Below are 12,799 nucleotides of genomic sequence, written 5' to 3'. Positions count from 1 at the left end.
ATAGTAGTTGAATCAAACACAAAAGAAAAAGTAATTAGAATAATATGAGAAGAAAATATTTTTTCAAAATGGGGCAAATGATATATCTCAATTCACAGCCTATTAAATATAAAAGAATAAAATGGGGTAAAAAATAAAAATAAAAAACAGTCATGATCAACTCGAGTTAGCATGATATATAAACCTATAACCCTGGTAATCAGAGCCGAGTCAACTTAGAATATCCGACCAAACCCACGACTCAGATCATGAAATTGAAATAACTGATAAAAAAATAAAGAGAACTATAAAGTTTTTTTTTTAAAAAAATCATGCTAACTTTTCAAACTCATAATTCAAGTTGTTAAACCCGAAACACTACCTGAAAAAACTATAAAGTCCAATTCTTAATCAATCAAATATTAAAGGATGGAATTGAGAAAAAAAAATTAACTGTATAAAAGAACTAAAAAAATAGCATTTTAAAAAATAAAAATAAAATACAAAATAAATTTTATATCTGATTAAAAGGTGAAATTAAAAAGAAAAATTAATTTAGTAAAATAATAAAAATAAAATAAAAAAACAAGAACCAAATTGACTTGAAAATAAAATTAAATTTTTCAATGAACTGTGAAATTGAAAAGAATAATAACTTTTATAAAAAATCTAAAAAAAATTAAAAATTAAAATAATAGGGATCAAATTAAAAAAATATAATACTATTAATTTGAATTGAAAAAGAAATAAAAAAATTGATAAAATAGCAAAGGAAAAACAATAAAAATCAAGTTAAAAAAATAATATATAATAAATTAAAATGAAAGAATAAAATTGAAAACAATATTAAAAAAAATTACATTCTTTCAATTCGAGTGCTATCTCAAACACCACTGTCTTGTATAAAAATTCGCGAATTCAAAACAATATTTACCTGAATTTCTCGTCTTCCACCCTATCTCGTCCGCCCAATGACTGTGCCCGTTGCTTTTTATGAAAATTTAATTTTTCTATTATTTTAAATTAATTTGTTTAATAATTTTTCTATTATTTTGATATATTAACAATAATTCTTTTTTTAAAAAAATATTTTAATATATTTATAAATAAAATAACAGTAACAAATCAAACACCTTAATTAACGACAATATTTTTTCTCCTTTCACGTCTTCTCTCTCGTGTCTGACTCTGCGAAAACTATCTACAGAGAAAGACCAAACCGTTTCTCTCAGAGAAGACCAAAACCAAAAACAAAAGTTAAAACCAAACCTAAACAAAAGCAAAACGCGTAAAACCTAAACTAATACCCTCTCTGTCTTTGTGAATGGAGCACCAGCAAGTCTCCTCTGTCTCTGCTGCTGCTCCGTTTTCAAAGAAGTTTAGTTATGACCGTGGACATGGCGGAAAGCATGTGTACGACGGCGTTTTTAGTGGCGGTGGTGGTGCAGTGAAGCTCGGGGCTCGAGTGTTGGATTATAGAGAGATATTTGGTGGGACTGCTGCTACTGCTTCATCGATTCCGATTCTTGATGTCCCCGAGCTGAATGAGAACAGTAAGGTCTCTTCTTTTGGTGCACAAAGGGCTGATTACGCCACGATTTTCGGTGGTTTTGGAGATGATGATTTTGGTTTGCTTCACGAAGAACTCTTTGCTAAACGAAAGAAAGTCAAGAGTTCTATCAATGGAACTCGGTATGTGTGGACTTAAACCCTGTTCTCTATCATTTTCCTTTTTTTATTTCGAAAGTTGGAATTTTTGAAGTTATATAAGTGAAATTTTGGATCTATAAGTATGAAAACGAGGCTTAATTTAAGGATTTAGTGGTTTAGACTTGAAGCTGTGCATGGTTATATGTTCTTAGTTTTAGCAGAACAAGCATGGAATTTGAAAAGAAGTAATGTCATAATGTGCTTGCCTAATTTAAACTTGGAAAGAGGCTGTAACAGGGGGTGTTCTTTTGCTTTTCAAGGAGGGGAGGAAACTTTTTCTTTAACGAATTCAAACATTTTTCTTCTAAAATGATAACCCTTGAGCCAAACAAAGAAATAGATGGTGTACTGCGAAAACATTCCCCAAAATTATGAGTAAATTCCGTTTAGTGTTTTGTTTGCTTGACAATTGAATGGATTTGTTGATGGGATATTCAATTTGTAAAGGTGGAAAATGATTATTTGTTTGTTTTGGGCCCAAAATTGTGTAGGTCTCTAGCCGAAGCAAGGTCGCGGAATGCCGGGTCAAAACATTCTAATGTCTCAAAAGAGCAAAAAGATTCATCACCTGAAGCACCATTCCAGTCGATTGATGGTGTAAAACTGCTTAACGTGTCTTATAATAAAAGCAACCCAGGGAACAAAAATGGGACAAATGGAATGACACGTGTTGCTCAACTTCATGCAGTTCCTGGCTATACTTTTCTAGTTGATGAAATCACCCCCTCAAAGATGACTGAAGGTGGCAAGCCAGCACGATCAGTCCTAAATGATTCTCATCTCAATGCTAATGTTGGTAAGAGTGTGAAGGAAGACACAGCTCGCAGGAAAGCTGTGTCAGGTCCACAACCCAGAATTGCTGACACAAATAGTTTTAGAAGTCCCGCTGAGTTTCAGAAGAAATCAAGTCGAAATAGATCCATTTCGAATGATATGCCTTTTGATGCGTTTGAAATTGGCCTAGGCAGACGTCCACCTTCAAGCTCACCAACTAATTCCAGCTATAATATTGGTGGCACCGATATATCAAAGAATTCCAAGTTTGGAGTTTCTAGAAATGATGCTTCTAGAGGTGCAGATTTACCAGCTTCTTCTGATGAGGAAATGGATGCAAATTCAGATGCTGCTGCCTCAGCAGCTGCACTTAGAAAGGCAATAGAGGAGGCTCAAATGAAGATTAAAATTGCAAAAGAATTGATGGAAAGAAAGAACGAAGGGTTTCAAAATCGTGCAAAGACAGGCTTTAATAAAAGCTGGAAAGCTCAGAAGAGCGAGGTTAAAACTGAAGAAAGATTAAAAAGATCCAATGAGCTGGTGGATCGGGAAATGCGTGAAAAAGAGGATACTGCAAAGCAAGAATTCACTGGCGTATCAGAGGGTAATGTGTCAAAAGCAAGCCAACTAACTCCAGATTTTGGAGATGAGAAGAAATCTTCTTTTGCTAATAATGCTGCTGGAGAAACACACAGCAAGGAATCCAAGTCAACTAGAACAGATAATAGGCTGGAAGCTGAAGACTGGGAATCAACAGAAGAGTTTTTTGAAGCTGCGGACTATGAGGATATCAGGGACATGCCATCAGAATTTGAGCAGTCAGACAATGCAGAGAAAATGGCATCATATAATCATGAAAATAAATGGAGCGAGAAGATGACTGCAGAAGAAAAATTAAAAAAGCCAGAGGAGTGCACTGAGGAAGTTTTTAATGAGGACAAGGTCGAGAGAGAACTAAATTCAATGGTAGGAGCATTTCAGTGGAATTTATATGCAAACTTTGTTAAGCCATCACAAGTTTGCCATCAGGAAGAAAATGAAATCAAAACGAGAATTTCTAATAACCATGAAGAAACTTATCAAACACCTACAGTCTCTGATGAATGGAAAGACTGTGAAACTGTGCTGGAAAATCTTCACCAACCTGAAGAAAACGTAAAACTTCCAGTCCAGGAGTTGGATGAAAATGAAGATATGAAGGAACTAAAAGATGCTCAGGACTGGGTCGAAACCAAGAAGAAACAAAGGGAGGCATTGGATCACAAGGAAACGGATAATAGATCAGATGAAGTTTCTATCAGGGAGGAGAATGACAGAGACCTTGATCAGATATATGAGAAAAAACAAAATGTGGAGGGACAGCAAGAAGAACGGGACAGGGTAGAATGTGAAATGAAACAAGGAGGTTGGAACCTAGAAGAATATGCGGAGAAACTAAATGATTTGCACAGGGGAGAAATATCAGGCGATGATGGTGAGACAGAAGAGAGTGAGAAGCCAGAAAAACTAGTGGATGATGAGGAGATACTAAAAAAAAATGATCAGATGAATAAACCTGAAGAAAGCACGAAACTTCCGGTCCATGAGTTGGAGGAAAATGAAGATATGAAGGAACTAAAGGACTGGGTGGAAATCGAGAAGCAACGAAGGGAGGCATTAGATCATAAGGAAACAGAGAATAGATCAGATGAAGTTCCTATTAGGGAGGAGAATGACAGAGGCCTCAATCAGATGTATGAGAAAGAAGAAAATGTGGAGGGACAGCAAGAAGAATGGGACAGGGTAGAATGTGAAATGAAACGAGGTTGGAACCTAGAAGAATACGAGGAGAAACTAAATGATTTGCACAGGGGAGAAATATCAGGCGAAGATGGTGAGACAGAAAAGAATGAGAAGCTGGATAAACTTGTGGATGATGAGGAGATACTAAAAATAAGTGATCAGATGAATGGACCTGAAGAAAACACAGAACTTCCAGTCCAGGAGTTGGAGGAAAATGAAGATATGAAGGGACTAAAAGATGCTCAGGATTGGGTGGAAACTGAGAAGAAACAAAGGGAGGCACTAGATCATAGGGAAACAGAGAATAGATCAGATGAAGTTCCTATTGGAGAGGAGAGCAACGGAGGCCTCGATCAGATATATGAGAAGAAAGAAAACATGGAGGGACAGCGAAAAGAATGGGACAGGGTAGAATGTGAAATGAAACAAGGAGGTTGGAACCTAGAAGAAAATGAGAAACTAAATGACTTGCACAGAAGAGAAATATTAGGCGAAGAGGGTAAGATAGAAGAGAGTGAGAAGCCAGAAGAACTCATGGATGATGAGGAAATAATCAAAAAGAGTGATCAGATGAATGAAACTGAGAATAGAGAAGAGAAGGCACACGAAGGGATAGAAACTGAGAGGATAAGATCCAAGAGTTGCCTGGGGGAACAAGATGAGAAGACCATGGAAGTGACTGAACAGGCCTTAAGATACGAGGGGGACAATCTTGAAATGGCCGAGGATGCAAATGAGCAGTGTGAAAATGAGAACCTGGGTGGGAGTGACAATGCCTTGGGATGTAAAATAAACTTTGCTTTTGGGGATTTAAAGGCAGAGGTACTTACTGCCAAGGAGAATGGAAGGGTAATGGGGGTAACTGAATCTTCCCCTCTATTACAAGGGACTGAGAAGGAGTCAGAGGCAGTTGAAGATGCGAACAACCTGGAGCAACAGAATTGTGAAATTGCAGGCCTCACTCAAGGTTTCATTGGACTCGATAGGATTAAGAAGCACACTGCAGATGTGACTGAGGCTCGTCTTAATGGAGAAAATGGGATATATTTAGGTGAAAGTGACATTAACTTTGATGACAAGCAAAATGAGCATCATGTGACAGAATACAAGAACATGTCCAATCAGGAAAAATGCTTTGAAGAAGTAACTAATGAAATGGATGATAATGGTAATGTTGATATCTGTGAACCTGAAGTTGGCACGGATAATGAAGAAAGTGAGAAAAGTTCGATATCATCTCACAATGAAAGATGGTCCAGTGACGAGACAGAATCACTTCATGATCCAGAGTGTTGTGTTGAAGAAGCTGCTCACGAATTGGGAGAAAATAATAATGATGTCAAGGAGTCTGAAGTTGCAACAAATCATGAAAAAGACAAGAATTCTTTTGAATCTTCTGATGAAGATAGATGGGTAGGTAATGGTGTAGATACTGAAGCAAGTCAGCAACCTATATTCGAAGGGCAAGGGAAGACCACAGAGATATCCTTGGAAGAGGAACCGAACCAAAGCACCAGCAAGAAAGAGGAGAATCATTGCAAGAATCCAGCAATAGAAGAGAAGGAAGCTGAAGATAATTTGCAAAGGAAATTGGAGGTGGAGAAGAAACACTTCAGTAAAAAGGAAGAAGTAAAAGTGAGGGAAATAGAAAGAGAAAAAGAGAGAATAGCTGTCGAAAGGGCAATACAAGAAGCTCGTGAAAGGGCTTTTGCAGAAGCCCGAGAAAGGGCTGCTGTCAAGAGAGCAGCTGCAGAAGCTCATGAAAGGTTAAAGGCTGAGGTCAGAGAAAGGCTAGGGAAGGCTCTTCTAGAGGCCAATAATAAGTTGGCAGCTGAGAAGGCCTCATTTGAAGCCAAACTAAAAGCTGAACGTGCTGCAGTAGAGAGGGCAACCGCAGAGGCCAGGCAGCGTGCCCTTGAAAAAGCTTTGTCTGAGAAGGTTGCTTTTAAAGCAAGAAATCAGGCTGAAAAGTCTGCAGCTGAGAGATTTTCAAGCATTTCAAAAGATAATGGGATGAATTCCAGAGTTAGTGTCTTTACTTGTATTTTCATTGCTTTTTTATGCTATTCGTAAAAGCATTTGGCATGGAAAATTAACTGTTGCGGAATTTCTAGCAGGATAAACAATGCAATGACCCAGGCCCTTCTAGCAGTTCAAGGTATCCAGGCTCTTCAAATCATGGTGGTAAGTACCTTAATATGATATATAGAAAGCTCTATCATTTCATAAGGATATTGAACTCACATGGGCTTCTATGCTGCTCCTAAGCAATACATTCACTTTTTTATTTCCCCACTCAACAGAAAGATTTAATGGAGGTAATGGTGAATCTGCTCCAAGGAATAAAGCCACATTGGAAAGGCATCAAAGAACAGCAGAGCGTGCGGTATGCTCCTTGCACCTGATTCAGATATAGGAATTTTAATTCTTCGACTTCTGACTAGTATGCTTCTTGTTTTGGTCTCTTCCAGGCAAAAGCTCTCGCAGAGAAGAATATGCGCGAACTTCTTGCTCAGAAAGAGCAGGCAGAAAGAAATGTAATTAGCTGCTCAAATAAGATAAGAAAACATTTCTAATTTCATTTAGTTTTTTAATACTTTTCTCACTGTCTTCTACTGAATATCGATGGCAGAGACTGGCAGAAACTTTGGAAGCTGATGTCAAGAGATGGTCAAGTGGGAAGGAGAGGAACTTGCGTGCTCTGCTTTCAACACTGCCATATGTGTGTAGAAACCTTCCCGCTTATACCCGTCCATAAGTTCTATAAATTCACTCCATGATGCATTACGGATTTATGATTTTCTTCACAATTTAGTGACCTTACATTTACTAGCTAACTTATTATATCACTTTTCTAGATTTTAATACATTATAAATTGATTATTTGTTATGTTTAAAATAAATATCCATTTGTGCTCAAATGGGATTATCTCATGCGCTATCCCCTTGAAGCTTCTTTTTCTAACAGTATTTTCCCTTGCTTGCAGATCCTTGGCCCGGATAGTGGCTGGCAGCCAATTCCTTTGACTGAACTTGTGTCAAGTACTGCTGTGAAAAAAGCTTATCGCAAGGCCACGCTATTTGTTCACCCTGACAAGTTGCAACAACGAGGTGCAAGCATACAGCTGAAATACACCTGTGAGAAGGTTTTTGATCTTCTAAAGGTGTGCTACTGTTTCCTCTTCTCATAGGAAATTTATCTGTAGCTTGTCATGGCCTAGTTGGACTAAAGCATGGATAATTGCAGACGTCTTGGTCTTTAACTTTAAAAATGGCACTTAACAACGTATTGCATTCAGGATGGAAACTAAGCCTTAATGCCATGCAGCTGTTATGTTTTTCATCCTTTTCTCTGTCCTTGAATTGTTCAACTGATGCTCTTTTCTTTATTTTTTTCTCCCAGGATGCCTGGAACAAATTCAGTGCAGAAGAACGGTAGACAATGTCAAGTCTCATCCTTACGGTTGCATTCTCTGGAGAGAAAATTCATGTCCAAGTTTGCATCCTCAATCCTTTAGTGTAGGCAATACACACCCACATTTGTATCCTTGGTCTTTAATACTTAGGCCATTTCTTGTAGTGCACTCATATGCCCATTTATATGCAATTTCAAAGCTGTCAAAAGGGGTCCTTGCTGCTAGTTCATACTTCAATGTGCCCCTGGTTTGATCCAGACCAAAAAATGCGGGGTGGGGGGATGTCAAGCGTAGATATAATATGCAGAAACTATAAATCTTCAAACGGACAATGGTAACTAAATTGCAGCTACCTTTGTTGTTCAAGTTTCCACAGAAAAACAAATGCACGGATTCCACCCACAAGATTCTACGTCCCTTCAGATTAAATGAAGTTACGAACTAGGATGCTTTGGGATTGGGGTATGGCTGATCTGAGATCGCAAGCCAAGCATGTGCAGCTTGATTACATCATCTTGCACGCTCCTTGATCACCAACGGTGGAATATTTTTTAAATCTCATTCTATCTTGGGTAAAATTTAATAATCAATGTTATTAAAGAACATGTAAAATATTTTTTTTAATTCATTTACGATAATGAATTTTCTCTTGATTACTCATGTATCCTCATATAATTTATATTATATTTATTCTCTATTAATTTATTATCTACATATAACAATATCAAATCTTAACAAAGATAATTCAATGAATAAGCCTGAAACTAACAGTAAATTGGGTTTTACTTATTTCCTGCATGAGAAGCTTAAAACCTTTGTAATCAATAGTTTTGGAAAAAAGCAGCATATATGCCTGAAATCCTTCAAGTACTTGATGACAATATGCAGCCTCTTCCTTTTGCCTATGCAGGCCACGCATCAGAGTACACAACATCAGCTCCTCTAACGGATTCCTGTGGGTCTTTAGTAATCTCAAATTTTCCGATCCCAAACTGTTGTGCCTTCTATACAGTTTCCGCATCAGGCTCAAAACCTTTCGGGCAAGCACAGACAAAGTGGAAAGGAATCACAGCAACCAAGAGTATACAACGTTATTCCCGACCCCAACATAAACAACCTGAATTTGTAGCAGTAGACAGATTTAGCTTAGAATCGTATGCAACTCGTGTAGTGCAAAGACAAAACAAAGCATACATAGAAAGCATGATGAACTAACCTTGGTTCCTTCCAACCGGCCACCATGTTCAATTTTCATGAGAGCATCAGCCATTATTTGGCAAAGATGGTCGTCATCAGTCAGGCTATTAATAACAGGCACTGTTGCATATTTTGCCAGGTCAGGGATGTCCTGCAAAAGAATAAGTAAGCAACTGCATTTGCAAATACGTCATGCAAGGAACTACCTTTAAAGCTAGCTTAAAAACACCTCAAAATCCCTAACAACTCACTCGTTTCCAAGCCACGAACCTTAATCAAATTCTGAGCAACTCAGTTTGCGCAACCCCACATGCATGAAAGGAATTAAACATAAATATTGAACTATCAGAATGAATTTAAATTACAATAAACATAAAAAAAAACTACCAGCATACCTTATGAGCAAAAACACATGCCATAAAAAAATTGAATTAACTAAGTAGAAAACCCTAAATCTTTTTTGGTTAGGTTGTGTTTGATTTCAAAAGTCTAAATTTAAATGAATTAGACCGAACTGCAATATTAAATCCTATTATAAAAGGCTAAGAAAAACCTAAAATTAAACCTATACTCACAACCCTGGTCATTGATTTTATATGTTTGTTGTTTATTTTTGTAGTGAAAATCGTGTTTTATAAAAATTTAAATTTATTTTCTTGAAATTAATTATTTTTTGATATTTTTAAATTTTTTTGATATTATATTGATGTCAAAATTAAATTTTAAAAAATAAAAAATATATTATTTTTATATATTTTTAAATAAATTGTTTTTTTGAAAAACAACCAAATACTAAATACTATCTAAATTGTAGCACCCTCTCTCACTGCTCTCTTGTTTTCTCTCTCCCCAAATCACAGCCGCCTCCCCCTCACTCACTGTTGTCTCAATCTCTCCCGATCACCAGTTCTCTTTAAGACCACTCAAACTTTTGATATATTTCCCGAATGATTTTAAATTCTTTTCTTGCCTAATACTTACGGTCAGGCCTTCGAGTGTTGTAGTGGGTGTTAGCTATCAAGCTAAGCATTTATTTGATTTTTTTCTTCAAACAAAAAAATTAAGTCCCTTTCATCTTTTGTTCTCATTTTTCTTATCGTTTTATAATACTTTTAGGAGGAAAAGTTGAGTGAAACGTTTTGTTTAGAGACTAGTGCCATGGAATTTACTGTTCTAGGACCAATGACACTTTGACTATTACTTCAAGACTTCGAGTACCTTTCAGCCAATTTTTGGTTTCAAGGACAAAAAAAAAATTGAAATGGCTTGTTTGTTTGTTTTTCATGGTTATGATCTAATAGAGCAGGCTTCTTAGAGGTTTATTCTGTGTTGTACTTGATCAAAGATGGAATAGTCTGAGTTTTATAGAGATTCATGACGCTTGTACCTTTTTGGATGGAAGAATGTTCATAAGGTTTTGTCGGGTAAAAACTAATTTAATCAAATTAAAATTGATTAGTTTAAACTGGTTTTGGTTTTGGTTTGATTTTGAATCTTTAAAAAAAATTAATTTAATTGTTATTTTCTATTTAAAACAAAATTGAACTGAAAATAATTATCCTGGCCATTCCTTGATTAAAAAAAAACACAGAAATGCAAACGACAAAAAGGTTTTTATTTGTCTTTTATTTTTAATCATAATTCAATTAAAAGGTACAATATAGTAAATTGTTCAAAGCCAACGATGAACATAATTTGAGAAACAAAGCACATAAAACAGGCCATTAAGTGGGCAATAACCTTACACCACTATCATGGTGCGAAAGCCGTCGGCGGCAAATCCAAGGTCAAAGACCACAATTATTTGTAGTGTATAGCTTGTGCGATTGGCATTCGTCTAGTTATGGAATAACGGGACCGTGGAACAATCAGGACGCAGGGACCACTTCATTTTCTTTGCATTCCTCGACGACTTGTTTCTTATGAGAAAGGGGAATTAGTCCCTTTTCTCTGCATGTTTCCACAGCACCTGCGAACATGTCCTCCAAGCTGTATTTGAACTCAAAACCCAAGTCCGTCAGCTTTTTGGATGAGAAAGCAACACACGCCAAATTCTCATCAATATCTTTGAACCTGATCCGACAAGATTTAATTAATTAGGCCCAGAGAAAGAAAAGGATAATAACTATCAAGGGAAAGGATAATTTATGATTGTTTTAGGTGAGAAAGTTACTTAGCAGGGACATTGTATTCTGGGTATTTTTCTCGGAGTAATTTAGCAAGATCGTGAATGTTAGCATCATCCGAGTTGCAGATGTAGCGGCCCTCTGCTTTTGGATTCTCATACAAAAAGATGTGAGACATGCAGAGGTCATCCAAGTGCACATAATGTCCCTGCTTTAAAATCCCATAATGAGCTTCATTTCCTGTTGTCGCAAGAAAAGTATGGTTCCCTATGTCATATTCAAAAACACTAATTTAATAATCAGCACAAAAAAGGGTAGGAGATGCAGTACCAGTGATCAGTGAAAGTGCTGTCAGGAGACTTGGTGGCATTGATTGCATGATAAATGGGCCAACAACAAGAGTTGGTATGATGCTGATAAAATCCAGGTTATTCTCTTTAGCAAAGTTCCATGCAGCTTGCTCTGCTAAAGTCTTGGACACGAAATACATCTGGCCCCCATGGTACGTTTAAATATTTATATTAATTAGAAATTTCATGTTTTGATTTTGTACAGCAAGGGAAGAAAGGGGGAATTAATTAGGTGCTTAATATAGTACTAACCCATCCAGTCATTTTTATACTCTGAACAAAGTCCAAATCACTCCAGCAGCTTTCATCGTACACTGGTTTTCTCTTTTCTTCAACATCCACAGTTCCTGCAGATGACGTGAATACTATCTTTCTAACTGTTTTTGAATTGGCACATGCTCTCATGATGTCCAGTACTCCGTTGATTGTTGGCTTGATCACCTCGTTCTGCCAAAACATTAATGATTTCACTGTAATTCCAAAATTGTTTACTAGCAATTACCGTTTTTTACCATTATATTTTGCTACCACGAAATTAGCTTAATGAAGCAAAATACAATAGTCCAAAACATGCTTAAGCTGCCGGCTATCAACATTTTTCCGGCGAATGATATAGTGGAGGAAATTAGTTCCAGTCTCTCGTAAGCTGGGTAATCGCCTTTGGCAGAAAAACTGTTGGCATTTTCAAAGCTGGTACAGTTAGAAATCATGTATACCTCGGGGTCCTTGGACTCAAAATCCATGGGAGTGGCAACATGGAACACTCCTGTGCACCCTTGAATTGCTTCATCATAACTCCCCTCTACAGAAAGGTCAGCTTTCCATAAAGTCAAGTGGGTTGATGCCTTTGGCAATTCCAGCAAATGCTTCACCTTCTTCATGTTATCTGTCAGGGAGAAAATAACAAGAGAAAATCATAAACCAAAGCTTCAATGAAACTGATGTATATGATGGTCGAAAGGGGCTGACCAGGGTCTCGGACGGTGGCTCGGACAGCATAACCTTTCTCTAGTAGTCGCATAATTAGCCATGATCCGATGAAGCCTGATGCACCTGTCACACACACTGTTTCAGCTTCTGTTCCCATCTTTAATTTTCAGACAGATGGTGGAGAGAACTCGGGTCAGGTAGGAAATTGAAAGCAATGTCTGGTGTTTCTAATCTAGAAAAGCTTGGTAAGGCTTCTCGGCGTTGCTTGCTTGTCTCATAAATAGATACGTCCAGTTCTTGGGCCACCAATTTTAGTTAACTTTTCTGGTACGGCCTACCACGCATCAATTTTAGTTAGCCATCAAGCAGATGATTAGCTGAGCTGACAGTCTTCCCTCGTGTATAAGGTGGATGCAGCTACACAATTTCCTGCCTGCATGATTTGTGCCTTTGCCATCTATATTCTATTTTAAAACGGCCAATTACGAGCTGTTCTAAGTTTTCCTAGTTCAGCGAGGGAATTGTAAGAATGTGT

At 37.1% G+C, this 12,799-nt stretch overlaps 2 protein-coding genes across 3 annotated transcripts; one reads left to right on the top strand and one right to left on the bottom strand.

Moving 5' to 3' along the window:
• Positions 1-1,124: 1,124 nt before the first annotated feature.
• On the top strand, positions 1,125-7,885 carry LOC133692255 (auxilin-like protein 1). Of its 2 annotated transcripts, none has more exons than XM_062113067.1 (8): positions 1,125-1,671; positions 2,181-6,270; positions 6,363-6,429; positions 6,549-6,631; positions 6,717-6,782; positions 6,878-6,967; positions 7,233-7,409; positions 7,649-7,885. In XM_062113067.1, the coding sequence occupies exons 1-8, from the start codon at positions 1,304-1,306 to the stop codon at positions 7,682-7,684; spliced, it is 4,977 nt and encodes a 1,658-aa protein (XP_061969051.1). In that variant the 5' UTR covers positions 1,125-1,303; the 3' UTR covers positions 7,685-7,885. The 2 variants fall into 2 exon arrangements, with proteins under 2 accessions (XP_061969051.1, XP_061969050.1); XM_062113066.1 differs by having other exon boundaries at positions 6,360-6,429.
• A 2,567-nt stretch (positions 7,886-10,452) lies between these two features.
• Positions 10,453-12,541, bottom strand: LOC133692256 (dihydroflavonol 4-reductase-like). Its single transcript, XM_062113068.1, has 6 exons — positions 12,304-12,541; positions 12,051-12,220; positions 11,587-11,781; positions 11,315-11,474; positions 11,032-11,224; positions 10,453-10,931 (listed from the first exon to the last, which is right to left on the bottom strand). Exons 1-6 carry the CDS (start codon positions 12,419-12,421, stop codon positions 10,727-10,729), a joined length of 1,041 nt encoding a protein of 346 aa, XP_061969052.1. The 5' UTR covers positions 12,422-12,541; the 3' UTR covers positions 10,453-10,726.
• Between the last annotated feature and the right edge of the window lie 258 nt (positions 12,542-12,799).

Source organism: Populus nigra, chromosome 4 (assembly GCF_951802175.1).
Source record: "Populus nigra chromosome 4, ddPopNigr1.1, whole genome shotgun sequence".
Taxonomy (NCBI): Eukaryota; Viridiplantae; Streptophyta; class Magnoliopsida; order Malpighiales; family Salicaceae; genus Populus; species Populus nigra.
The sequence above is the reverse complement of the archived record's forward strand: the minus strand, read 5'-3'. Positions and strand labels throughout refer to the sequence as shown.

Coding starts and splice junctions, on each gene's coding strand:
- LOC133692255 (XM_062113066.1), top strand. CDS start 1,304: ATGGAGCACCAGCAAGTCTCCTCTGTCTCTGCTGCTGCTCCGTTTTCA. Junction 6,632..6,716: donor AAAGAACAGCAGAGCGTGCG/GTATGCTCCTTG, acceptor GGTCTCTTCCAG/GCAAAAGCTCTCGCAGAGAA. Junction 6,783..6,877: donor AAGAGCAGGCAGAAAGAAAT/GTAATTAGCTGC, acceptor TATCGATGGCAG/AGACTGGCAGAAACTTTGGA.
- LOC133692256 (XM_062113068.1), bottom strand. CDS start 12,421: ATGGGAACAGAAGCTGAAACAGTGTGTGTGACAGGTGCATCAGGCTTC. Junction 12,221..12,303: donor AGCCACCGTCCGAGACCCTG/GTCAGCCCCTTT, acceptor TCTCCCTGACAG/ATAACATGAAGAAGGTGAAG. Junction 11,225..11,314: donor AGCACTTTCACTGATCACTG/GTACTGCATCTC, acceptor TTGCGACAACAG/GAAATGAAGCTCATTATGGG.